Genomic DNA, 25,045 nt, shown 5'->3' with positions numbered 1-25,045 from the left:
AGGGCGAGCGAAGGTGGTATGGGGATCACAGGCTAAGGGTCGTGCCTGGTTCCTTAATCAGGCACTGAGTGGCTGACTACAAGGGAGCCTCCCTTCCCACTGTTCCCCCCCCCCCCGCCCCCGATTGAGTTTGCTGGGCAGCTGGCCTTCTGAGGATGTGAGAAAGCCATGTGGCTCGCATTTAATCCCTGAGCTACCACTAAATTGTGGTGTACTCAGATAATAGGGGAGACCAGAACATGGAGCTATAAAGATAAAATAATCAACATTAAATCCAATTCAGGAGAAACTTCAGAAAATGAAATTGGGAACTTGCTACCCCGGGGAGTGATTGAGGTGAATAGTATTGATGAATTTAAGGGAAAACCGGATGAATAGATAAGAATGAGAAAGACGCAGGGGTATATATTGATAGTTGAGGAGGGGTAGGATGAGCTCACTTGGAGCATAAATGCTGGCATGGACCACTTGGGCCAAATGGCCTGTTTCTCTGTTGTATATCCTATGAAATTCCATGTAACAAGTAATCAACCACAATCGCAAACTGCTGTAGATGTTGGAAATATGACAGGTCACTAATGCTATGTTTGCCAGGGTTGGGACTTATGCGCGCTTTGCAGCTGATGAGGTCAGTCAGAGTGAGTGGAGACTGCTTTCCGGCTTCCCATGGGTACAGGGAGGCATTGATTGCATACATGGCTATCAAGGCACCCCCACCCCTCCCAACCAGATCATCTATGAGACTTTGTCAGCCACAGGGGCTTCCATTCCATCAATATTCTGCTTTCCGACAACCGCAAAAAGATCATCATGGGTATTTGTGTAAGATTCCCAGGGAGCTGTAGTGATGTCTCCGTGCTGTGCTGGTCAAGCCTCCCTGAGCTCTTCAAACCCCGAAGCAGAGTTAGTGGCTGGCTTCTTGGAGACAAGGGCCACCCTCTGAAGATGTCATCCATTAAGAGCCCAGACTCAGCTATGAAGAGAGACTGGATAGGCTAGGGTTGTTTTCCTTAGAGCAGAGAAGGCTGAGGGGAGACCTGATTGAGGTGTTCAAAGTTATGAGGGGCCTAGATAGGATAGATAGGAAGAAACTTTTCCCATAAGTGGGGGTGTCAATAACCAGGGGCCATAGATTTAAGGTAAGGGGCTGGAGGTTTAGAGGGGATTTGAGGAAAAAGTTTTTTACCCAGAGGGTGGTTGGAATCTGGAACATTCTGCCTGAGGGGGTGATAGAGGCAGGAACCCTCACAACATTTAAGCAGTATTAAGATGAGCACTTGGAACGCCAGAGCAAACAGGGCTATGGGCCAAGTGCTGGAAAGTGGGATTAGAATAGATAGGTGCTTGATGGCCAGCATGGATATGATGGGCTGAAGGGCCTGTTTCTGTGCTGCATAACTCTCTATCTATCTACAATGATGCCCAGAGGAGAGACAATTGAAGTCCCTTGTCAACGAAAGCTGTTATAGAGACTGCAAGTAGAATACTGAAAATGCACTTTAAGTGTCTGGACAGGCCCGAGAGCACCCTTCAGTGTTATGAGCCTGGATATCCAGAATGGGAGGAGTGCGCTATGTCTCACACAACATAGGAGAGACCAATAAAAATCTAACAACCTCAGGTTCGAAATTTTTAATTCAGGCGTGGGCTGCCAAGTGGCAAGTAACATTCGTGCCAATTAAGTTCCAAGCAATGACCATCTCCAACAAGAAAGAAACTAACCATTGGCCCTTGACATTCAATGGCATTACCATCACTGAATCCCCCAAGATGTCAGGGGGTGAGGTTGGCGGGAGGCGAGGGGGGTGCAACAGGGGAGAATATGGCAAGTGGGTAGGTGGTTGTAAGGGGGTAAGAAGGTGCAAAGGAAAATTATCAGAGGGTGAAGGAGTTGGGAGAGTGGAAGGAGTTTGGAGGGAGGAGGGAGTTGGGAGAGTGGAAGGAGTCCAGGAGGAGGAGGGAGTTTGGAGGGGAGAATGAGTTTGGAGAGGGGAAGGAGTCCAGGGGAAGGAAGGTGTTCGGGGGAGGAGGAAGTAAAGGTGATGGAGGGAGTAAGGATGTCTGGGGGAAGGAGGGCATTCAGAGGGGGGAAGGAGGGAGTTCAGAGGGGGAAGGAGCTTGGAGGGGGGAAGGAGTCTGGGAGAGGAAGGTGTCTAGGAGGCGGAAGGAGTAAAGGCGGAGGAAGGAGTAAGGGGAGGATGTCCAGGTGAACGTGCAAGGTCAGGGTCTGTGGAGTCAATGACTGCCTCCTGGGAAGCGAACTGAGGGTGGGGGTTGGAGGAGGGAATGGATAGGATGAGAGGGGGCAGAGGGAGCCAGAAGCGTAGGAGAGTGAACGTATATTAGTAGCGGTAGAAGGGATGGCAAGAGTGGTTGGTGAGGACTCGGAGGCAGACATAGACCATGGAGATGGGAAAGAGGAGATCAGGGAAGTGAATGTGGATGGCGGTGGGATTCCCATGAAGATAGGGAATGTGCATGTTCACCTGGACATCCTGGAAAGACAAGGTTTCAGGTTGTGACATTGGTGACTGGGGGAGGGGAAGTGCTTGCATGAGGCTGCAAAATGCCCTGCCACACATACATTTCTCCCTCTAGAATAACTTGTGGTCCGGCTGCGTGCAGCTGAACAGCTCATGTTGTGGGGGGTGGGGGGGGGGGTGCAGTGGGGGGACGGCGTGGTGAAATACAGTGGGGGACTCGTGAAGCCTGTCATTGAGGCTGAAAGACAACGTTACACTTTATTCAGTGAAAGTGAGTATATTTTCAGATTACAAAGTGACAAAATGTGTTCACCCCTGCAACCATGTGTGGTCTGTAGATATGACGTAGGCACATGCTCTGGTGTGCTATGAATATGGCGCCCAGAGTGAGGAAGCACTGAGGATACACCATGGTGGACAAATCCGAGCCCGTACGCCAGCGATCTGGAGTGTTTATTTTTTTTTAAATGAACTCAAATTTTGAGATTTGAGCTCATATCTCTTGGTCAGGTCTCTGGGTTGCTAGTCCAGTAGCACAACCACTGCAGTACTATACCTCAATAGAGGCATACCAGATTTTACATAGGATTCCTGCTACTTCATCAACCCATGAGATAGTAGAATATGCCACCAGTTTTTTTTTAATTCATAGGGCTAGGTAAGCACTTATAGTTCAATGTTGAGGTTAACAATCCATTCGATTCAGCTGATGTAGTGTGAATGGTTGTGCTGCCAACAGGAATGGATCTCTCAGGGAAGGCATTGAGTATGTGGCAATCGTCTTATTTGAATGGCCACAGTCACAATTTGGACTGTTCCTCATGTTCCACTTGTGGAGTGTTTTCTGGTGGGGGCTATGGGATTTTTTTGAGTTCCTGTGACAATGGGAGTGCTTCGTTAACTGTCAGCGAGTGGTGTACTTTGAGGAGGATCTTTTCCCTGCAGACATCAGGAAATTCAATATGTGCTAGCACAGGTAGCCACTCAAGCGGTATTGGTCTCAACATTCAAATCTTCGTCATTTCCCAGAAATGGATATCTGTCACAATTATGTGGTGGCTCCTGAGCCTGGTTAAGCAGCAGTACTCTGCTGTTGGGTAGGCCAGGGCGAGTGAAGCCGTGTGCAGAGTGTTAGCTCTGCGGCCCTAGGCCATACCTGCCAATTTTCTAAGAGATTCCCTCTTACCTTGATCGTGGCTCCGGTGTTCTGGAGGTGTTACCAGGAGGTCAATGTATGGTCAAGAGTGCTCCAACGTATTTTGGCGTTGAGCAGTAGGTGAGTGGTCAGCCAGTGGACAAGAAGTTCTTGCCTGGCCTGCATGTTGTTCAGGTAGAAGGCTGGAGCGATGGTCTTGGCAGAGTTTGGTTGAAATCTCCATTTCTAAAGTAGACTTCCAGGGAACATAAATCTTCAGGGAGTGTTTTCTCAATGTCCTGAAGTTCTTTAGCTTAAAAAGCCAAGGCAAAATTGTCAGCATCTGTGAAGGGCCGTGGGGGAGAGGTCACTGGTAAATATGTTGAAGAGGGCCTGCAACCAACAGTTCTGTGTGCACTTCAGTGATGAAATCAGATGTCCATGCACGCTACAGACTAAACTAACTTTATACAGGTTTCAGCAACAAGTCAGATTGATCAGCACACCGGAGACCAAAATTCAGGATGAAAATGCCATTCAGACCCTGGCTCTGGGCAGCCTCCTTCAATGCTGGAAACTGTGCGGATGTGAATGAGCAGCAGTCCTAGAGAAAAGGGCCAAGCCCAGGAAGTCCAAGAGTGGCCTCCCAAGGAAAGTTAATGCGGACATCCCTTCCCATGACTGCAGTCACCTATCTTACCTTTGTCACCCCTCCCACTTACCGATCTCCACCAGTGGGCGGGGGGGGGGGGGGGGGTTGGGGGGCCACACCTGCTGCACTCACCCAATTCTCATCCAGTCTCCATATTATAAAGAGGATAAAATAAAGAGGATAATATAAAGAGGATATAGAAGTGCTGGAGAAAGTGGAGCGACAAAGGGTAACACTAGGGCTGAGAGGGCATTCACAGATGAATTCATAAAACTTTCAACATAGTTCTTGATTACTTACTTACTTCAGGAGGGATGTACCTGCATTGGAGGCAGCTCAGAGCAGATTCACCCAGCTGATTCTTGGGATGAAGAGGTTATCTTATGAGGAAAGGTTGAGCATCCTGGGCCTATGCACATAAGATTTAGAAGAATGAGAGGTGATCTTATTGAAATATAAGATTCTGAGGGGGCTTGACAGGGTGGATCCTGAGAGGATGTTTCCCCTTGAGGGGGAATCTATAATTAGGGGGCTTCAAAATAAGGGGTCTCCAAATTTCTTCACTCAGAGGGTCATTAATCTTGGAAGTGCCTTCCCCCAGCAAGCAGTGGATGTTGGGTCATTAAATATATTCAAGGCTTTTGTATGTTAGATCTTTGATTGGCAAGGGATTCAAGGGTTATGGGGTACAAGCAGTAAAGTGGAGATAAGGCCACGTTAGAACTGCCCTGTTCTTATTGAATGGTGGAGGAGGTTCGAGGAGCTGAATGGCCTACACCTGTTCCTATTTCTTGTGTTATTTATTTTGGCGAGGAGGCTCATTAACCACCTCAGAAACAGCAAAGGGTCAGATATTGGCTGACATCTTTGGTGTTCGGTTCAGGTTGGAGTCAGACCTGGCCAATTTAATTGAGGCCAAGGAGTTGAAATGGCCCGAGTTACAGGTCAGTAAGTCAGCTTTGGCCCAACTCTCACTCCGAGTTAAAACTGAGGGCAGAGGGAGTGTGTCATGGGGCAGCAATGTTAGATTTGGGGGTGCTCCTCTCAGCCCTTCTTAAAGTAAGTTTAAACATAAAAACAAACATAACTGGACAAAGTTCTTGTATTGGTCCAACTATTGGCTATCTTCATATTATCTGGGCAATCTGATAATAGATTTTGTAGTGTGGCTTTAGACAGCATGAAATTAGAGTGCTTGAAGAATAAGATTACACATTTTCCAATATAAAAATAAACAAACCACATTTTATAAATGAGAAACCTATTCATTTTTTAAATGCACAGTGAGCGTTACTCGGCTCAGCGCTGGTGCCCTTATGACTCATTCAGATGCTTGTGGGTTCAAGTCCTATTCGGGGACTTGAGCACATTATCTGCCCTGACGCTTCACTGGGTACACGTTCAGATGTACTGAAATGTGGGTGAGACATTAATCATTAATTCAAGGTGCTGTCTGCCTGGTCAGGTGCATTTAAAATATCCGATTGCACTTTGATTACACAATTTCTCCCTCCTTTCTCCATCTCATTTGCATCCCTGAATCCCACACTGCAGCTTTGTAATCTCCTGTGGTGGGGTGGGGGGTGGGGGGGGGGGGGTGTGGCGGTGGTGGTTGCAGCACAGAAAAACGGTAAGAAAACCCAAGGCCAATAAGGGAAACTGCATTCCAAAAACTTCCTCTTTGATCCACTGTCTCTCAGTCCAGGAGATGGCATTTTTAAAAATTCATTCACAGGATGTGGGCATTGTTGGCTAGATCAGCATTTATTGCCCATCCCTAATTGCCCCTTGAGAAGGTAGTGATGAGCTGCCTTCTTGAACCACTGCAGTCTGTGTAGTGTAGGTACGCCCACAGTGCTGTTAGGGAGGGAGTTCCAGGATTTTGACCCAGCAACGGTGAAGGAACGATGATATATTTCCAAGTCAGGATGGTGAATGACTTGGAAAGGAACTTCCAGGTGGTGGTATTCCCATGTACCTGTTGCCCTTGTCCTTCTAGATGGTAGCGGTCATGGGTTTTGAAGGTGCTGTCTAAGGAGCCTTGGTGACACGTCCCAAGCGTTAACCATAAATACATTTATCTCCCACATGATGCCAAATCCATCCCAGTCAGAAACCAGTTCAGCTCCCTTTTGTATTTATACAATGAGTCAGCACCCAGCGCACCAGCAATGTATTCAAAAGGCTCACTACTCTCTGAGAAAGGAAGAACCACCCAAAACCCAGTCTTTTCCTACTCTTCATAGTTTAAACGCATGTCTCCTGGACTGGTCCTCCCCCATCCGTTATAATGGGATAATTAATCAATAGATGGGTTATCCAGCCTTTTAATTATTTTCCAGACCTCTACAGGAAACCTCCAAGTCTACCAACTTCAGACTAACTACAGCTTAGCATTTTATCTCTGCTGGCAGGAAACAAATCCTTATCAAAAAGAAAAGGCATAGAAGTGGTGGATGATCTTCCGTTGTTGAAACCTTCGGCCAAGTGGAGGAATCGACTCTGAATCTCTAGAAGAGTTTGGGTTGTAAGATCCAAGGTGGTTTCACCAATCTCAGGCATTGCTGATTATTCTGTCAATCAGTCCAAACAAAAAGAATAAGTATTTGTATTCCTGTTTAAAACTAGCTGTATCTTTACAAAGTAAAGGGGTGATTTCTCAGACCTTGGTCCTCAAAAAATCTTCATTTCCCCATTAGGGTTAAGACAAAGAGAAAGGGACAGAGGCCTGATGCACTGAGCCACTGCTCCTTTAACTTTGTCCTGAATTTCTGAGGCTTTTGTAAGAGGCGAGCTTGCTGCTAGCCCACTGCAGTGATGGAAATAAGGCTGAAGGAAATATCCTCATTTTCCTGGTTTAGCATTGGCTGTGCGCCGTTGTAGAATGATGCTCAGTGAAGCCCGATGTTGTGGGCCTACCTGGGAGGTCAGCCAGGCACTGAGGGGACAGGTATGTAACTGGAGGTTAGGTTTTATTTGCTCACATTCTAACTTGTACCAAGTCCCATTGACCTATCGCTGGCCTAAAATGGCTCCTGGTCTGACAACACCTCAATTTTAAAATTCTCATCCTTGTTTTCAAACCCCTTCAAGGGATCATCCCTCTCTATCTCTAGCCTCCACCATTCACTACAAAGCTCTGAGATATCTTTTTTTCCCTTCTTTCATGGGTTGGCAAGGCTAAGATTTGTTGCCCATCCCTAATTGCCCTTGAACTGAGTGGCTTGCTCGACCTTTTCAGAGGGGCAATTAAGAGTCAACCACATGGCTGTGGATCTGGAGTCACATGTAGGCCTGACCAGGGCAGGAAGCCAGATTTCCTTCCAGAAGGCATTAGTGAGCAAGATGTGTTTTTATGACAATCGATGATTGTTTCATGGTCACCATTACTGAGGCGAGCTTTCAATTCCAGATTTATTAATTAGGTTTAAGTAATCCAGCTGTTGTGATGGGATTTGAATCCATTCCCCAGACCATTAGCTTGGGTCCCTGGTTTACTAGTCAAGTGACATTACCACCATGCCACGTTTTAGCCCTAAGCTCTGGAATTCCCCCCCAACTACCCTGCCCCAAACCATTCTGCCTCTCCATCTTGGTCTCCTTTTTTAAAATGCTTCTTGACACCTCTTTTGTTTTGATCTATTTTCACATTTTGGGGTGTCTCATGGGTGGAATTTCACAGCCCCCTCGCAGTGGGCACGGGGCTATAAAATGCGGCAAGCCGTTCAAAAGTCCATTGATTTCAGCGTGGCTGGAAAATCCCACTGGCAGGAGGGGCCATAAAATTCCACCCCACGTTTTAGTGTCTTACCATACCTTGATGAAACTTTGCTTTTTATATGATTGACTTGAGATAGTCGGTGTGTAGTTTTTCTTGAAACTGTTCATTAATAACTATTTACAAAGACCTCAGGGTAAGCACATGTTTTCCAGGACACAGACAATTCTGAGTCTTGCTTTCTTGGAACCTCTTGGTCATCTGACTCTTGATGTCATGCTTACATTATCAATAACATCATGGTCTTATTAACATAACCATTAACCCATTACTCTACATCTTTGATCAATCTTTTTTATCACCTGCCCTAATATCTCATGTGGCTTGCTGAAGCACCTCGGGATGTTTTACTACATTAAAGGCACTTTAGAAGAGCAAATTGTTGTTAAGCCCCTGTCCTCAACCCTTCAAAAATCCACAAGTAATTGGGATCACCAAGTGTTCCACCTGCCATACATTTCCCAGTCCTTATGGACGTGCAACAGGGCAAGAAACCCCTGCAACTCTTGTGTTTGAGCACAGACTGGGGCAGATGGTGTGGGAGGAAAATCCTTAAATTTAAGGCTGGGAGTGACTTCTTAGATGCTCCCATCTCAGGAGTGTTCTCCATGATGCCTCATCCTTGGGAGATTGTACTCATTGACCCAACTTTCCTCCAGCCCTACATGACTCCCCTCTAACCTCGAAGAGACTTTGTATAATTATTTTTGTCATATCAATCCCTTCCACTTGACAAAAATTTTATTAAGTCCACACCCTGCTTTGAGCTGCTAACTAATTGGGACAGAGGCAGGAAGGCGTCATGGTCCATGTCCCTCACCCTTCTGTTTCAATTGTATCAAGCCTTGGTGAGACTGCACCTGGAGAACTGTGTACGGTTTTGGTCTCCTTACCTAAGGAAGGATACATTTGCCATAGAGGGAGTGCAACGAAGGGCCACCAGACTGGCCCCTAGGATGGTGATATTCCCAGAAAGAAAAACCAGTAAAATTTGGGAAATGAGACTACTGGTCAGAACTGGCATTCCATTTTAAGGTATACAAGACCAGTTCAGACCAGTACCAGTCATTTCCCAAGTTTTACTGGTTTTCCCTTCTGGGGCTATGAGGAGAGGTTGAGGAGACTGGGCCTGTATTCTCTAGAGTTCAAACATACAAAATTCTTTCAGGGCTTGAGAAGGTAGATGCAGGAAGGATGTTTCCCCTGGTTGGGTTGAAGGGGGTCTAGAACCAAGGGACAGAGCATCAGAATAAGGGATAGGGCATTTAGGACTGTGATGAGGAGGAATTTCTTCACTCAGAGGGTGGTGAATCTTCAGAATTCTCTACTCCAGAGGGCTTTGGAGGCTCAGTCATTCAGTATGTTCAAGACAGAGATCGATAGATTTCTTGATATTGAAGTTATTAAGGGGTAAGGCGATCATGCAGGTAAATGGCGCTGAGATAGAAGATCAGCCATAATCCAGTTGAATGCCGGAGTAGGCTCAAGGGGCTGAATGGCCTACTCCTGCCAGTTCCTAAGTTCCTGCTTGATTAAATGTGGCCCCACCACTAACCCCCACCTCACCAACATCAAACTCACCATGAGAGAGTGCATTAAATTCAGCCCTATGATTCTAAATTGTAACTTCAATACCAAGTTTCATTCTGTATTTAGCATTAATTACAAGTCCTCGTGCTGTAAATGCCTGCAAAGTCTATTACTGCAGGATGGGTATGCATGTTTCAGTCCTATCCACAAAATAAGAAACAGACCTCATCCAAGACTTGATTTATTCCAGACTATTTGACAGCAGACATATACTTAAAGAAGCTCAGCCATAAGGATCTTGTAAATGAAGACAGGATGAGCTTTGTCCTTTTAATGTCCCAACAGAAATTGTAACATAAACTGTAATTGATTTCTGTAAATGCTTCTATCTCTCGTCTTCTCTCTTCCAGCTTTGAGTTTTGAACAGAATCCTTCTGTTTCTTTCTCAGCAGCGGCACAGAACTTGGATCTTGGCCATCTTTTGTTATAGGTTCAGTGGTAGTGTAACTTAACACAAAGCCCTTGTAAAGCATTTTACTTAGAGCTAGGCTGTGGTTAATGCTATTTACAATGCTGTTCTTTCGCAACAGCTTCTCTCAGGAAATAAGAACACATGGAAAATATTGCTCCCTTAGTCGAGCATTAAGTAACATTCTCCAAAGACTTAGGTACTTTGAAGTCATTCTGAAGTTATTGGCATACACCATTCATTTTTCTTGTACTCTTACCAAAAAAATAATTGAATCAAAATGGGGAGCTTGTGGAGATTGATATGACAATATGCAAATTCTATTAAAAAAAAACTTCTTATTCCAATGTCTTATCTGTACTGTAGCTGCAGCCATCCTCCTGCATTTAGCTAATGGGCTCTCTATTTTCAGCGTTATTTAACATACCAGAGCACAGACCCAGAGTGATGACATAGCAGCTTTATAGTTGAGGGGTATCCACCTCTCCCACTGTTGTTGTCAGCCTATGCCACAGCAGTCTGGCAGCCTCCTCTTTCTCCAGAGACCAGTATACAGCATTTAATATTTGATTCTTGCCCTCAGTTTCTCTGTTGCTCAACCCTTGGAATTAAGAAACAAAAGGCATCAAGCAAAGGTAGGCAAGTGGGTTTCAGTTTTGGCTTAATAATGCATGCAGCATGTAAGTACATTGAGATTATGAGCTTCTTTTTTCCAAAGCTGTATTCAGAAATGTTTCTTGTGCAGTAAACAAGCCTGGAACATTGCTTTTTAACCCTTGAAAGATGATTTGGTAATATGTACATTACAGCTCGTCTGTGTAGGATCACAATTAAGAATACAATGTGTGTTTCTCTACATTCCTGCAGTGTAGTGGTTAATATTAAACATGGTAAATCTATAGTTGAGGGCTGGCTCTGATAAACCTGAGATGGAAAACCCAATTAACAAAATGTGCAAAGACTGAGGTGTGTGTTTTGTGACCGCCATACATAGAGAACTAGCCATCACTGCGAGGGTACCAGACCAAAGCACGTTAATTTAGGAAAAAAGTAATTGCCACTCCGTACTAACTACAGTGAACTAAGGCTATACAGCAACAGAAGTAACTGTAATTGTCGGCCAATGAATTCGGTTTAATGCAGAAATAATTCCCTAGATAAGTGGACTCAAAGTATGATTTTAGTGGCCAAACACACAGAACAGCAAGTATGTGGAGCTCTTGTCTATACATTCCAGGAGCTATCTGTCTTAGATAAGCTCCTTTGGTCATTCCAAGCAAGCCAGATTCTTGTTCAAAGGAGAAAACCAGTCAAAAACAGGATTCAACATTCTGCATCTGATAGGAAACAGAAGAGGTAATGATGCAGGTGGCAGTGCCACTAGTATGTAGAACGTTATTTGTTTAGGTCTGAAGACTAGTTTGCTGCTTGAGTTTATTGTGACCTCTGTTTATTGAATGATTAATTTTACAAGTCATCCAGTGTACAATATTACCTGCTTCAAGACTAAAACTGAAATGCTCTGGTGCTAACTGTGACAAAGGTTGAGGCACAGAATGCTTTAGCAGCATCGTTCTTTTGAGATTTCAATTTTTGACCATTGCGTCTGGTAAAATTACTAGCACTGTTCTCTGAGGAAACTTGCTTTTAAGAACTCTGACCTTAGAGAATACATCAGTTGTTTATTGTTACCAGAAACTCATTTTTAACCTTCTGTTTAGAGCTAGAGCAGGAGTGAAGGAGTTTCTTTCACAATCCAGGTGTGAGTTTGCAATATCAATGTCATTCTTCATTGAACAGAAATGTATGCCAACAATTTGCTTCAAGATTACTGAATGCAAATCAGACAAAAGGACATAGAGGGCTTTAAATGAATCTTGTTGTTGTGACCCAAGTGGAATACTGCTGCTGTATATTTGACCAGTATACTTTGAGCTCACCTTTTTTAGATGCTGGTCCAATAATTACAATCGTTGCCTGTTTCCAATGAGTAACTGAAAACATTACCACTAATTACCTTGTTGTGCTTTAAGTTTCTGTAAATTGATGTTCTCATGTAAAATCTATCATTGGCTTAGACAGCATGACCCCACACCAAGTATCGAAAGTACTACTGACTGAAATGGAGAATTTTTGTGCAAAGTCATTTTTTTTTCTAAGTGTCCACTCTGGCATGTGGGGAGGGCAGCTGAAGCTCAGTCTGGAATGATAAATGTTTATGATCCCTTCTCTTTACACCAGGCAGTTACAGAGCTGTTTCCAAAATATTGAGCATCGTAGGACATTTTTGTCAACCTCTGTAACCGAGCTTCCTCCAGTTGGCTCATGGCTGGATCCAGATCGTGTTCAGAGTAACAGAACGTGACAACACATAAGCAGGGCCATCCCACCCATCCTGTCAGTACTGGTGTTTTGTCTGCTCATGGGCTTTCTAATCTGTTCCCGCTCTTGTTCACTCCCCACACCCATTTAATGTTCACCTTCCCTTTGTTTTAAAGGAGATAGTTCACTTTCAAAATAATTGGTGGAATTTGCTTCAACATCCATTTGTGATGGAGAGTTTCATATCCTATTGACTCTTTGTGTGAAGACATCATAGACACTACAACATTGCCCATTATGCAACCATAAACATGGCGGAGTGGGTCTTGCTGCCTGCTGGGGACCCAAGTACCTGACCCTTTGGATCTCTCAGGGTCAGGGAACTCGCATGATGGTGCATCTAAGGCACAGAGGAGCATGGGAGCAGAAGGAGGCCATTCAGCCCCTCGACCTTGCTCCACCATTCAATGAGATCATGGCTGAACTGTACCTCAACTCCATTTGAATGAAAGCAAAATACTGCGGATGCTGGAAATCTGAAACTAAAACAGAAAATGCTGGAAAAGCTCAGCAGGTCTGGCAGCATCTGTGAAGAGAGAAACAGAGTTAACGCTTTGAGTCCGTACGAACTCTCTCTCCACAGCTGCTGCCAGACCTGCTGAGTTTTTCCAGAATTGTTTTGTTTCTATCTCAACTCCATTTACCTGCCTTTACTCTCCAATCCCCAATACGCTTGCCCAACAAAAATCTATCTAGTGGGTCTCATCCGATGTTCCACCCCTCCCAGCCTCGACCCTGCTTAGGCGGGGAAGGGAAAGTCTGCTAGAATGGTGCATTAGTCCCTCTTTAGGAAGATCAGGGTTTAAACATCTTCTGAGGGCTCCAGGTGTGCAGTTTGCCTTTTGGACCACAGCTCTCCTGAAGGAACATACAGTATTCCTGTGCCCCAGATGTGGGCAGAATTGGGGGCACAGTAGGCAGCATTATTGCCAGTTCGGGTGGGCGGTGCCACATTCTTCTGGTCAATCCCCTCACCTCCATCTAATGGAGACTGGTGTGGCTGCCTGTGCTTTGTACAAATTCCCCTCTTTTAATACACCAAGCAGCAAGGAGGCAGGCACAACCACTGCCCACTCACCCCACCAACATCCCAGTAAAAAAATTATGCCCTCCCCACCTTCCTTCGAGGCAGAAACCTGCTGATACTGAGTCCAGCAGTATTTTTCACCCCTTCTAGTACTCTCCTAGCCATCATGCAGGCAGCCCATCATATCCACTAGCCAATCTAGGGAAGATTTCCTCTCACCTTGCCTTTCAGTTTTCTAAGACCATCAATGATCGTAGTGAATGTTGTCATCATAGGCGCTGGCCAGCGGCAGGATTGCATGATGGGAAACGCAAAACAGCTATGTTGTGGGAAAAGAAAATGGAAGACACCGGAACAAAAGTTAATAACCATCAGATCAATCTCCTTCTGAATAGAATGTTGATTCTGTGTTGATTTGCTGAAATAATGTTGATATCTGTTTACTGACACCTAAAAACGCTACTGTCTTTATCTGCAGCAGGCTGTATGAAAAATTAGTAAAAAATGTTAGCGGAGTTATTCAATCTTGCTGAAAAGAGAGGCATGTTGCCGAAGCTTTTCATTTTGCATTCATCAGGACAAATGCAGGAATGCCCAATTTCAAACAATCACAACAATTTGTACTACAGGAGATAAAGTGTTGTGGTCATTTGAAATTTGGTATTCTTGCTGTCCTGATGAGTACAAAATGAAAAGCTTCAGCAACATGTCTCTCTTTCCAGCAATATTCAAGTTATTCAATGTTCAATTTTTATAATGGCATGTCTCCAGAAATGTCAGCTCGCTTGGGTATTTAGAAAATGTTCTGATTGCATGACATGGAGAAGTGCTATCCTGTTGACAGAACAAAAGTAATTGTATTACTCATGAAACATATCCTCCTTGTCAAATGGAGACCCTAGTCAGTTTTATTTATTGTAAAGTTTTGAGTAGTCAACTATAGTAACCCCCGTTGGAGTTGCAAGTTCTCGTTTGTTCCCTTCTCAGGGAATTTCATAAAAATTGTTACTGCAACCCCTATATGCATTAACTGTTATTGTAATGTAATAGATCACAGATTGCTAGGAGCCAGACAACCAGACTTGTTATGCTGACAATGTCACGGGGTGATTTCCTGACCTCAAACCAGACAATAAAGCTAGGGACTAAGAATGCCTCAGCAGGGCGAATATCCAGCGTAAGCTGGAGAACGGTGCCAGGCAAAAGTTCTGGGTGCCATGGTATAAGTATGAGCCATGCACGTAAAGGAATGTCTACACATGAAACAAATTTGCCACTTGTAACATAAAACCAATTAGAATGTTGCCTTTTGGACATAACATCATTGTGGCATATCCACGTTACTCACTGTATGCACTCCTGGCCAGCCTCCCACCTTTTGCCCTCCGTAAGGTTTGAGGATATTCAAAACTCTGCTGCCCATTTCTTAACTTGCATCATGTCCCATTCACCAGTCAACCCTGTGCTCGCTGACCTACATTGTCTCCCGCTTAAGCTACTCCTCAATTCTAAAATTCTCAACCCTGTGTTCAAATCGCTCCATTGCCTCACCCCTCCCTATCTCTAATCTCCTCCAGCTCAATCTCCTCCAGCCCTACAACCCTCTGAAATACCTGCACTCCTCCAATTCTGGCCTCTTGAACATCCCCGATTTTAATCATTTCACCATTGGCAGCTGTGCCTTCAGCTGCCTGGGTCCTAAGCTCTTAAATTCTCTCCCTGAACCTCATTGCCTTTCAATCCCTCTCTCTCCTCCTTTAAGCTGCTCCTTGAGCAAACATTTGGTCATCTACCCTAATTTTATTTATTCCGTCATGGAATGTGGGCGTCCCTAGCTAGGCCAGCATTTATTGCCCATCCCTAGTTGCCCTTGATAAGGTGGGGGTGAGATGCCTTCCTGAGCTGCTGCAGTCCACGTGGTGTAGGTACACCCACAGTGCTGTTAGGGAAGGAGTTCCAGGATTTTGAACCAGCAACAGTGAAGGAACGGCGATATATTTCCAAGCCAGGATGGCTTGTGAGTTGGAGGGGAACTTGCAGGCGGTGATGTTCCCATGCACCTGCTGCCCTTGTCCTTCTTGGTGGTAGTGGTTGCAGGTTTGGGATGTGCTGTTGAAGGGGCCTTGGTGAGTTGCTGTATTGCATCTTGTAGACAGTACACACTGCAGCAACTCACCCTCACATTTCCTTGTGTGGCTCAATGTCAAATGTTGTTTTATAACGCACTTGTGAAGACTCTTGGGACATTTTACTACCTTAAAGGCGCTATATAAATGCAATATATTTTTCTGGTTGTACAAATGACTTTAGTCTTTCGCAGTCCAGCTCAACCCAGGTCCTATCCAGCAGTCATACACACCACTGCATGTACACAGTGGCAGTCAGTGGAAACTAACACTCAGGAGCATGAACAACTTGCATTTATATAGAATGGCTGAGGTCAGCTGTAGTCCCCTTGGCTGATTGATTTATTCAGGACAAACCTCAGACCTTCACCACCTGCATTGCTGATTGTCAGACCACACTCTGGATTTACAAAACTAGTTAATGGGCAGCCCCCTAAAAGATGATTAAAAATCATGTCGGTGTCCCTCACAAGAAATAACCTAAACACTAATTTGCAAAATATTGTGCTAAATTTTCTGCAGTCCTGCTCCTTGGCACAACGGAAGCACAGATTGGAGATTCACGTGCTTGTCCCTTTCCATCCATGCTTAATAAAGCAGTATAACTCATAGCTTCATGCCAGTTCCAGATGAAGCTGTCCTGATAGAACACACTGAGAATTGATACCCATCAATGTTAAAGGAATCCTCACTCAGAAGCTAGACTTCCTCTGGCATCAATCTTTTAAGCTATAAAAAAACTGGCACCTCGCAACCTCTTTTAGTCCATACATCAAGACTCCACTAATGACTTATAATCTCTGTTTCCATAAACCAGATTTTTTTCTACAACCAAATCCTTGATAACCATCCCTGCTTTATGAGGTTCTGTGTCATTGGTGCTACAGACAACCTGCCCCGTTATAAATGCACAATAATGTGCATCAAAAATGATAGTTTCTAGGAATTCAAAGTGTCCTCAAGTCATGAAAGGTGCTATATAGATGCAAGTTCTTTCATTTTCGTTGCGGCTTTGTCAGTGACATCCAGAACAACTTGCATTTATATAGCTCTGTTAACGTAAAAAACATCCCAAGGTGCTTCACGAGAGCGTTACAAAACAAAATTTGACACATCCACGTAAGAAATATTAGGGCAGGCAACCAAAAGCTTGGCCAAAGAGGTAAGTTCTGAGAAGTAGTTTAAAGGAGAAGAAAGAGGTAGAGGTTATTCTTCAATAAGCTACAGAATTCCACCCTATTGTCCAAGTTGCCATACTAAGGGCTGAATTTTCCTGGTGCTATGGTGACAGACTTGGAGGTGGGGTAAGGAGTGGGTAAATAGTGGGAGAGCTGCATCTGGATGGTTTCCTAAAGCAGTCCTGCCAGCAGGGGTAGGCTGGGAAGCAGATTGCTTGCCCACTCACTGGAGGTGTGTGCCAATTAACATTACAGCCCCAATAAGGGAAATTTTGCGACTTTGTTGGCATTGTACCACTGGCAAGGCAGCCGCCCACTCACATGTGGAGATTGTCAGCTCAATGGAGGTGACCTCCCTGCGGCAGATCAAGAAGCCATCAGAGCCAGAGGTTCCACACCACGGAGTTTCCAGCAGGAAAGGCCTCAATTGCAGCCAGAACAATTCCACTGGAGGAGTTTCCCCTCCATTCTGAGAGGCCTACTGACTTCAAAACCTGACAACTTTTTCTCTGTGTCTATGCCTCCGTTTTGAGGTGCCCTTGAGGTCTCTGACTTGCTTCAACTGGATGCATGGCATGCCAGGGCTTCAGAATTGCCGGTCCTCTGATTCGGCCTGTACCAGCAGAAACCCACCTACCATCCTTCATAGGACAGCGAGCGCAGAGATGGCCAATTAGGAGGTTGCAAGCGCGTGCTTAGGGCCTCTATTTGGCCCTGACATCAGGGTCCCAAAGCCTGTGGTAAAATCCAGCACATTTGCAATCAGTGTCATTGATTCAGTCATTCAAAAGTTTCCAGAGCTAGGCACCAGGAATAGCATTTGACCTCTGGGTACTGATTGCAAAGAAATCTCCTTGGCGTCAAGCCGGTTAATCTTGATGTTGTTTGTGATATTGCATTGAAAATCTGAAGTACTTTGTTGAATGTTAATAATATATGTCCACAAGCACAAGTTAACAGATATGAGAAATAATCCCACGCCTTGTTTCTTCTTTTTTTTCACACACAGCTTTACCATACGTTCATGAGATGAAGCTCATTCACCTTCCTATATTTGCTTTGCTGGTCAGCAGCATACTTTGTCAGTATGACTACGATCCATTCTTTAGTTATTATGACCGAGCAAGTTTGGCGGGCTCACCTTATCCAATTTGTTCCGTTGAATGCGACTGTCCATTGAACTTCCCCACTGCCATGTATTGCAACCATCGCAAACTTAAAACAATCCCCATGGTACCAGCACAAATAAAGTACCTTTACCTCCAGAACAACCAGCTCGATAGCATTCCAAATGGTGCATTTGAAAATGCCACTGGTCTCCTATGGCTGGTCCTTGATGACAATCAAATTAATAGCGAAAATGTAGGTAAGAATGCATTCTCGAAGTTAAAAAGCCTGCAGAGGTTGTACATAAACCACAACAATCTGACGGATGTTGTTCGCTCCCTTCCAAAGTCACTGGTGCAACTGAAACTGGCATCAAACAAGATCTCAAAGATTGGAAACAGCTTAAAAGGACTGGAAAACTTGACTACCCTTATTCTCTTTGACAACAACTTGAATGAAGTTGGTGGGTCTTTGAGTAGTTTGAAGTCTCTGACATACCTTGACTTGAGTCTCAACAAATTAACAAAACTTCCTGACGACCCTCCAGCAGCCATAGAGATGTTTTATATTAATCACAATAAGATCAACAACATCCCAAAGGACTATTTTAACAAGATGAATATTCTACAGTACCTACGCATGTCATACAATGAGCTAACTGATGAAGGTATCCCCGAGAAAGTCTTCAACATCACCTCGCTGATTGAGTTGGATCTTGCATTCAATGAACTGAAGAGCATCCCCCTTGTTAATGAAAACCTAGAAAATCTGTACCTACAGGCGAATAAAATTGACAGTAAGTCTGACTGCATTTCACTTACTATGGTAAAGAACTGAGATATAAGAACTACTACCAGAATTTTACGTCCCATGGGTGGGCACTCGAACGGCTGTGAAATCGCGTGAGATGAGGTCGGGTAAGCACGATATTTTGCTGAGAGGGCACGCGCAAAAGTCGGAAGAGCGCCTGCCAACAATCAAGCGAGCAATTAAGCCCATTAAGGGCCCAATTGTCACCAATTTTTCATGGCCCATCTAACCTTATGGTTGGTGGATGGGCCACAATTGACCAGGCGGACTTTACATTTTTGATGAAACCTCATCCAAGGGTGGGATGAAATCTCTGTTAGGATTTGAAATAAAAGGAGATATCTGGGGACTTTTTTTTTAGGTCTGTTTTCAGGCACTTGATTGCTTGAGGCTGCATGGACAATTTTTGCACCTTTTTTGGGCTTTCTTTTGTTATTGGTAGGTCTGCAGCTTCCTGAGGCACCTGTCTGCCTTCAGGGAGCCCAGTGGAGGTGTTCACCAGCACCCAGGGTGACAGTGGCGCTCACCCTCTTACCGCCCCCATCAGCAGTGCTGAGCCTTTCTCTGGGTGCATTTCAAGCTGGCTGGCTGTTAATTGACCAGCCAGCGGAAGATCGTGTCCGCTTCTAGGCCTGCCGATTATACGGGCCCGACGAGGGAAAATTTCAGGCCTACAACTTAAAATGGGGAATTTAGGACTAAGCCATGAAGTCAGGGGAATTGTATTCACCTCTCATAGAAAAGACTTGAAAAAATTGCCACCACAGAGTGCAACTGTTGCAAAGAGAAGTAAATTCAAAGAATTGGAGGTGTCTCTGAAGGGAGAAAAGATTGAGAGATCTGTGGAGCAGGAGGAGGTTATTATGGATTGAACTATGAAAATTTCACATTAGTTTTCTCTTCCTAAAAATTCTTACATTCTTAAAATGTAGATTAATTTGCTAAACATTTACCTTGATATCGTTGCAATCAAAATATCTTGTGAATTCTGGTCAATGTTTATTCCTACAATGCTTCAATTATGTGGTAACTCGTGAAGAAGGTTTGATTTCAAAATAGGTGAAGAGAATTTGCATTTCCTAAGATAATGTGATTTGTGGCTTCATGGTAAATGGTAACCGGCCATCTCCGCCATATGTGTTTGGTTGCAATATCCATGTTAATAAAGCACAGGGCAACTTTTCTAGATATACAGGTTGTCAAGTGGTAATGTAATACAGAACATTGAATTAAAACATCTTCAATTTGACAGAACACTGAACAGAGAAACACAAGATTAACCTGAGATATTTGCTCTTAACCCATCACTATTCTTACTAATTCATCTCCTGCCACTATTCATTGCATAAAGCACAGAAACAGATATTTGACCCAACCTGTCCATGCTAGTGTTTATAGTCCATTTGAGCCTTCCCTTATCTTTTCTAAATCTACCATCATAACCCTCTATCCCCTTCTGCCTCATAAAATTATCTAACTTTCCCTTAAAAGCATTGATACTATTCACTTCAATCACGGTCTGTAGTAGGGAGTTCGACATTCTCACCACTCTCTGGGTAAAGAATTTTCTTCTAAATTCCCTGTTGGATTTCTTGGGCCACGATTTTACGGCCCTGCGGTGGCGTGTCTTCCCATCAGTAGATACGGCAAACCAATTCAATCACCATTCAGTTCGGTGGGACCGTAATATCCCGTCGGGTGGGATGGGTTGTAAAATCCTGGCCTCGGTGACTATCTTATGTTGAGATGTCCTCAATCTTCCCCAAATGTGGAAACATTCTCTCTGGGTCTATGCTATCAAAGCTTTTCATTGTTTTAAAGACCTCTATCAGGTTAAACCTAGCCTTCTGTTTTTTGGGAAGAAAGTTACCCAGTCTGTTCATGCCCTCCTGAAAGGTAAACCCCTCCATTTCTGGTGTCATCCTTGTAAATCTTTTTTGTACCTCTCACAGTGTCTCTATATTTTTGAATAATATGGTCACCAAAATTGTACACAGTACTCCAAGTGTGGTCTAATCAAAGTTTGATACAAATTTAGCATAACTTTGTTACGTTTCAATTCTGTACCTCTAGAAACACACCCCAGTGGATTTTATATACGGCCTTGCTAAACTAACTTGCTACTTTTAGCGATTTATGTATTTGTACAGCGAGATCTCTTTGTTCCTCTACTCCTTTTAGATTCTTATTTTCCAGGTAGTAGGCAACCCCCCACATCTCTTTCTAAAATGTAACACCTCACATTGATCTATGTTGAAATTAATTTGCCAATTGCATGTCCTTTCTACAACCTCTTGTAATTTCAGGGAGGTGGTGACGTAGTGGTACTGTCACTGGGGTAGTAATGTTCTTGGGACCTTGGTTTGAATCCCACCATGGCAAATTATTAAAGTTGAATTCAATAAGGAAAAAAAATCTGGATGATAACCATGAAACCATTGCTGATTGTTGTAAAAACCTATCTGGTTTACTAATGTCCTTTAGGGAAGGAAATGTAACCCTTAAAGGCACAGAGTTCTGAGGGGCAATTAGGGATAGACAATGAATGCTAGCCTATGATGCTCATGAGCTAATAAAAGAAAAATTTGTTGCAGTCTTCCTCAATTTAGTTGCCAGTTTGGTATCAATTCCAAATTTAGATGTTGATTCCAAAGTCTAAATCATTAGTGTGAATTCCAGCACTGGCCCTGGTGGAACCCCCATCCTCAGATACTCTGAACAGTCACAATTTACCAGTAAAATAACCAATAATTTCATGCAGATTGATTGACCAATAGCAGTAAGACCACTCCTGCAAGGTCCCAGAGTGAACACATGTCACATTCCGTTGACTAAACTTATGAGCACATCAAGACATTAATATAATGACATTTAGTCATTAGTTGATGTGGCTGTTTGTAACTGATAGACAACCAGGAAAAAGTCATCCTGTAATCAGTCTCCTTAGTTAATGGTAACTGCTTATGATTAATATGTAGCTCATTGGCAGCATAATGATGGTGCTAGTTTAAAACCCTGATACTACAAGGCAAGCAATACGATCTTGAGAGGATTTGGTATCAGTACTTTAGTAACACTCCTGTTGCTGTAATCTCCTCACTCTCTGAAACCTCTGTGCTTCTCTAATTCTGGCCTCTTGCACATTCCTGATTTTAATTGCTCAACCATTGACAACCATGTCTTCAATTGCCAAGTCCCTAAGCTCTGGGATTCCCTCCCTAAATCCCTCTTTCTTTCCTCTTTAAGGTGCTTCAGAAAACTTCCTCTTTGATCAAGCTTTTGGCCATCTGTATTAATATCTCCTTGAGAGGTTCAGCGTCAAATTATGTATGGTTAGCTGTGAAGCACCATTGGGACCTTTCACTAAATTCAAGGCACTATATAAATGTTGTTGTAGAAAGTTATTTGGACTCATGTTCTCGAGAGTTAGTAATACTGCCATCTGAATCTCATAACGTTTCTAAATATCTGCTTTTGTTGGTTATTCATCTAAAACCGATAAATACTGTTTAAAACTAATCACCAGTATCATAGGAAATGAAGACCTAATTAAGGCCTGGCAGCATGTTATGTATTATTTCCCAAAACTGATTATGTGCAAAGACATAAAATTCTAAATCTGAGATGTTCTGTATACCTTTAAAATGCTGTAACGTAAATTTACATTGCAAGCAGAATCTATGTTTTTGGGCCACTAGAATACAATGACCGTCACTGATCCTCTGATTCTTCATTTTGCAGAGTTCACCCTGAATAGCTTCTGTCGTATTACTAGCCCTACGGATTTCTCCAAAATCAAACACCTGCGTCTGGATGGTAATAACATCACTCGACGTAGTTTGCCCAACGAAATGTCTCAATGTCTTCGCGTGGCTGGGGATATATCAGTAGATTTTTGATTTACACCCACCTGATTAGGAAGACACAAGGTTGGGTCCGATTTTAACTCTGTGTAAGTAGATGGGGTTTTGAGTGAGTTAAAATCTCGCCCCTCCTCCCCTCAAGGTTTTCAAGTTAGATTTGTTCACTTATTAACACATCATATAGTGCAAACTAACACCTTTAAATCTTATATCTTCACATAATCATAACTTTTCTACTATATCTTCAATCAGTTAAAGAAAAATGACAGAATTACTGAAAAGAAAGTAGAGTCATAGTAAGTGGAGGATAAGTGAAGAGTATAGCTGTGTAATGTGGTAAAAAGGTATTATTCTTTCAAAGTGGATGACATTTCAGCATTTTTTTGAGACGTACATTTGAATCAAACACCTGATGTACACACTTCGAGTAACAGTTGAATAAAGCTCGTGGTTAGACCTTACGAAAAAGGAAAATTCAATGATTAATACTTAAAGTAAATCAACTCACTTCACTGTTCTGTGTGTATATCAATTATCTCTTTCCTGTAGAGTCCTCTTCTGCTCTGTTTATTATGCTGGGTTACATATATTAAAAGTGATTTTTAAGAATTCAGCACTTTTATAACAAGCTACGTTCTGTGCAAACCTTTCTTTCAAATTATAGATTTCAGGAGATTTTCTAATAAACCCTAACCCAAAATATGTTTCAAAAATCTGTATGAGATTGTCATGAGACATCAATGTAACTTATACTGAATCAAATAATACCTGCTCTATCCGTAGTTACTGTATTGTGAATCTTATAGAACAGGATTGAAAAGAAATGTAGGATCTGTAGGATTTGGGGGAAGAGGAGTTTGTTGGGTTCAGCCCATTTAATTCTTGTACAGAAGTTATTATGAAATAAAGGGAAACAGTAAACATTATTTTAATAACCAATTGAGTGGCTTGCTTTTAATAGTTTGTATTTTTGCTTGAATTTGTTTGGCTTAAAAAGCTGGGAGTTTCTGAAATTGTTAGATTAATTTTTCATAGGTGCAATGAAATATGTTAACCACAGCTTGCATCCATATGTTGTAAATCAAGCATGACCTTTATGCATCTTCCTTTAACAATCTGTATGCAACTTTGATTTATCATACAGGAAATAAAGCATGGTTAAGAAAGTTGCAGTGCTGATGGCTGCCTTTAACTTATCTGTTGTATCCTTCTGTTTTAGCTCACAGCCTTGAAGCTGCAGGAATATCGTTAGTATGAGGCCACTGTTTTCACAGCCAGATATGTAGTGCTGGGCTTGAGTTTGAGTTACTTGGGTCACTCTTATCCAGTTGCTATTTACTTGCAATGAAATCTGTCCAATTATTAACCAGGTTAATAGGGGAGGTATCCTATAGACATGGAGCACTCCACCTTTGGGGGATGGGGGGAAGTTATCTGACATTGACAAAGAGACACTCTCTTCAGCTGATCGCACAATGGTATCCCTGACCAACATGGAAAAGAATGTGGTCAAACCCAGCTTGAAGTGGAAAGGCAAGCTCTCCATCTGGATGGGATGGGCATGAATCTGAAATTACTGAACGCGGTGTGACTGGAAGAAAGATTTATCTTAGAACTCCGCAAAAGAGCTTGTACCAAAAATTGACCTGAAAAATGTAACACTTCCAGATGTAATTAACTGACCTTGCAGTTTTAATTTCTATACAAACTTTTCTCTGTTTATACATATTAACCATTAAAATGTATCTCAACTATTTTCATTTGTGGTCTATTTTGTTCCACCAAATTTGTGGGTCTCTGTTTATTTGTTATTAATATATCAAGGGAAATTCTTCAGTCAAAGAATTTTCAGGTACACGTGCTTCAAATTTGCACCTCACTTAACACAATAAGCCACTTGTTCAAGCGGATATATTTTAGTTCATTGTTGGATGTTGTCCAATTGCTATCCAAGTTCAGGCAGCCTTCTTTGTGAACCACAAGTCACTGCTTTTCCAACTGAATGGCTTGTTAGGTCACTTCATGGGCTTTAAGCGCCAGCCATATATCATGAAAGAGACTGAAGAGGCTGAACTTTCAGAGGGGGGAGGGCGTCGGGACCCCGACGTCACGGTGAAAAGTGGGTTCAGAGCTTGGCAACTTTCGCAAAGGCAGCCTCCTAAATGGATGCCTGTGGGCCCACCATGTCACCAGCCCAATCAGAGGACCGGCAGCTCTGAAGCCTCAGCCGTGCCACTTGGAGAGGTGGTCATTGCTGATCGAGGCTGGCAGGAAACCTCAGGAGCTGGGCTAGGTAAGTTTAAAAAAAAATTAAACATCACTGTGCCGAGTGTCAGAGGGGAAACTCCCCAGGGGGGTCGTGGGGCCATGGATGCTGCTTTCCTTGCCCACGAGGCCTTTCTTTGGCCTGATGGGTCTTTCCCACTGGGTTGCCGCTGGGAGGCCATTTCCATTTAGCTGGCACCCTCCCCATCCTACCCCATCACTGGAAAGGCACAGGGGGCA

At 43.4% G+C, this 25,045-nt stretch overlaps 1 protein-coding gene across 3 annotated transcripts; it reads left to right on the top strand.

The window, feature by feature from the left end:
- The first annotated feature begins 10,387 nt into the window (after nucleotides 1-10,387).
- On the top strand, nucleotides 10,388-24,294 carry lum (lumican). Of its 3 annotated transcripts, XR_005946472.1 has the most exons (4): nucleotides 11,315-11,403; nucleotides 17,770-18,663; nucleotides 22,419-22,629; nucleotides 23,760-24,294. XR_005946472.1 is itself a non-coding variant. In XM_041216139.1 (3 exons), exons 2-3 carry the CDS (start codon nucleotides 17,790-17,792, stop codon nucleotides 22,574-22,576), a joined length of 1,032 nt encoding a protein of 343 aa, XP_041072073.1. In that variant the 5' UTR covers nucleotides 10,388-10,682; nucleotides 17,770-17,789; the 3' UTR covers nucleotides 22,577-24,294. The 3 variants fall into 3 exon arrangements, 2 of the variants coding, with proteins under 2 accessions (XP_041072073.1, XP_041072072.1); XM_041216139.1 differs by lacking the exon at nucleotides 11,315-11,403 and adding an exon at nucleotides 10,388-10,682 and having other exon boundaries at nucleotides 22,419-24,294; XM_041216138.1 differs by having other exon boundaries at nucleotides 22,419-24,294.
- Nucleotides 24,295-25,045: the final 751 nt, after the last annotated feature.

Source organism: Carcharodon carcharias, chromosome 21 (genome assembly GCF_017639515.1).
Source record: "Carcharodon carcharias isolate sCarCar2 chromosome 21, sCarCar2.pri, whole genome shotgun sequence".
Lineage (NCBI taxonomy): Eukaryota > Metazoa > Chordata > Chondrichthyes > Lamniformes > Lamnidae > Carcharodon > Carcharodon carcharias.
This window is presented reverse-complemented; position numbering and strand designations above follow the sequence as displayed.

What these genes read in the sequence shown, in the direction of transcription:
- lum (XM_041216139.1), top strand. Translation starts at nt 17,790, where the DNA reads ATGAAGCTCATTCACCTTCCTATATTTGCTTTGCTGGTCAGCAGCATA. An exon ending in ACAGGCGAATAAAATTGACA is followed by an intron (nt 18,664 to 22,418) that starts GTAAGTCTGACT and finishes TTCATTTTGCAG; the next exon opens with AGTTCACCCTGAATAGCTTC.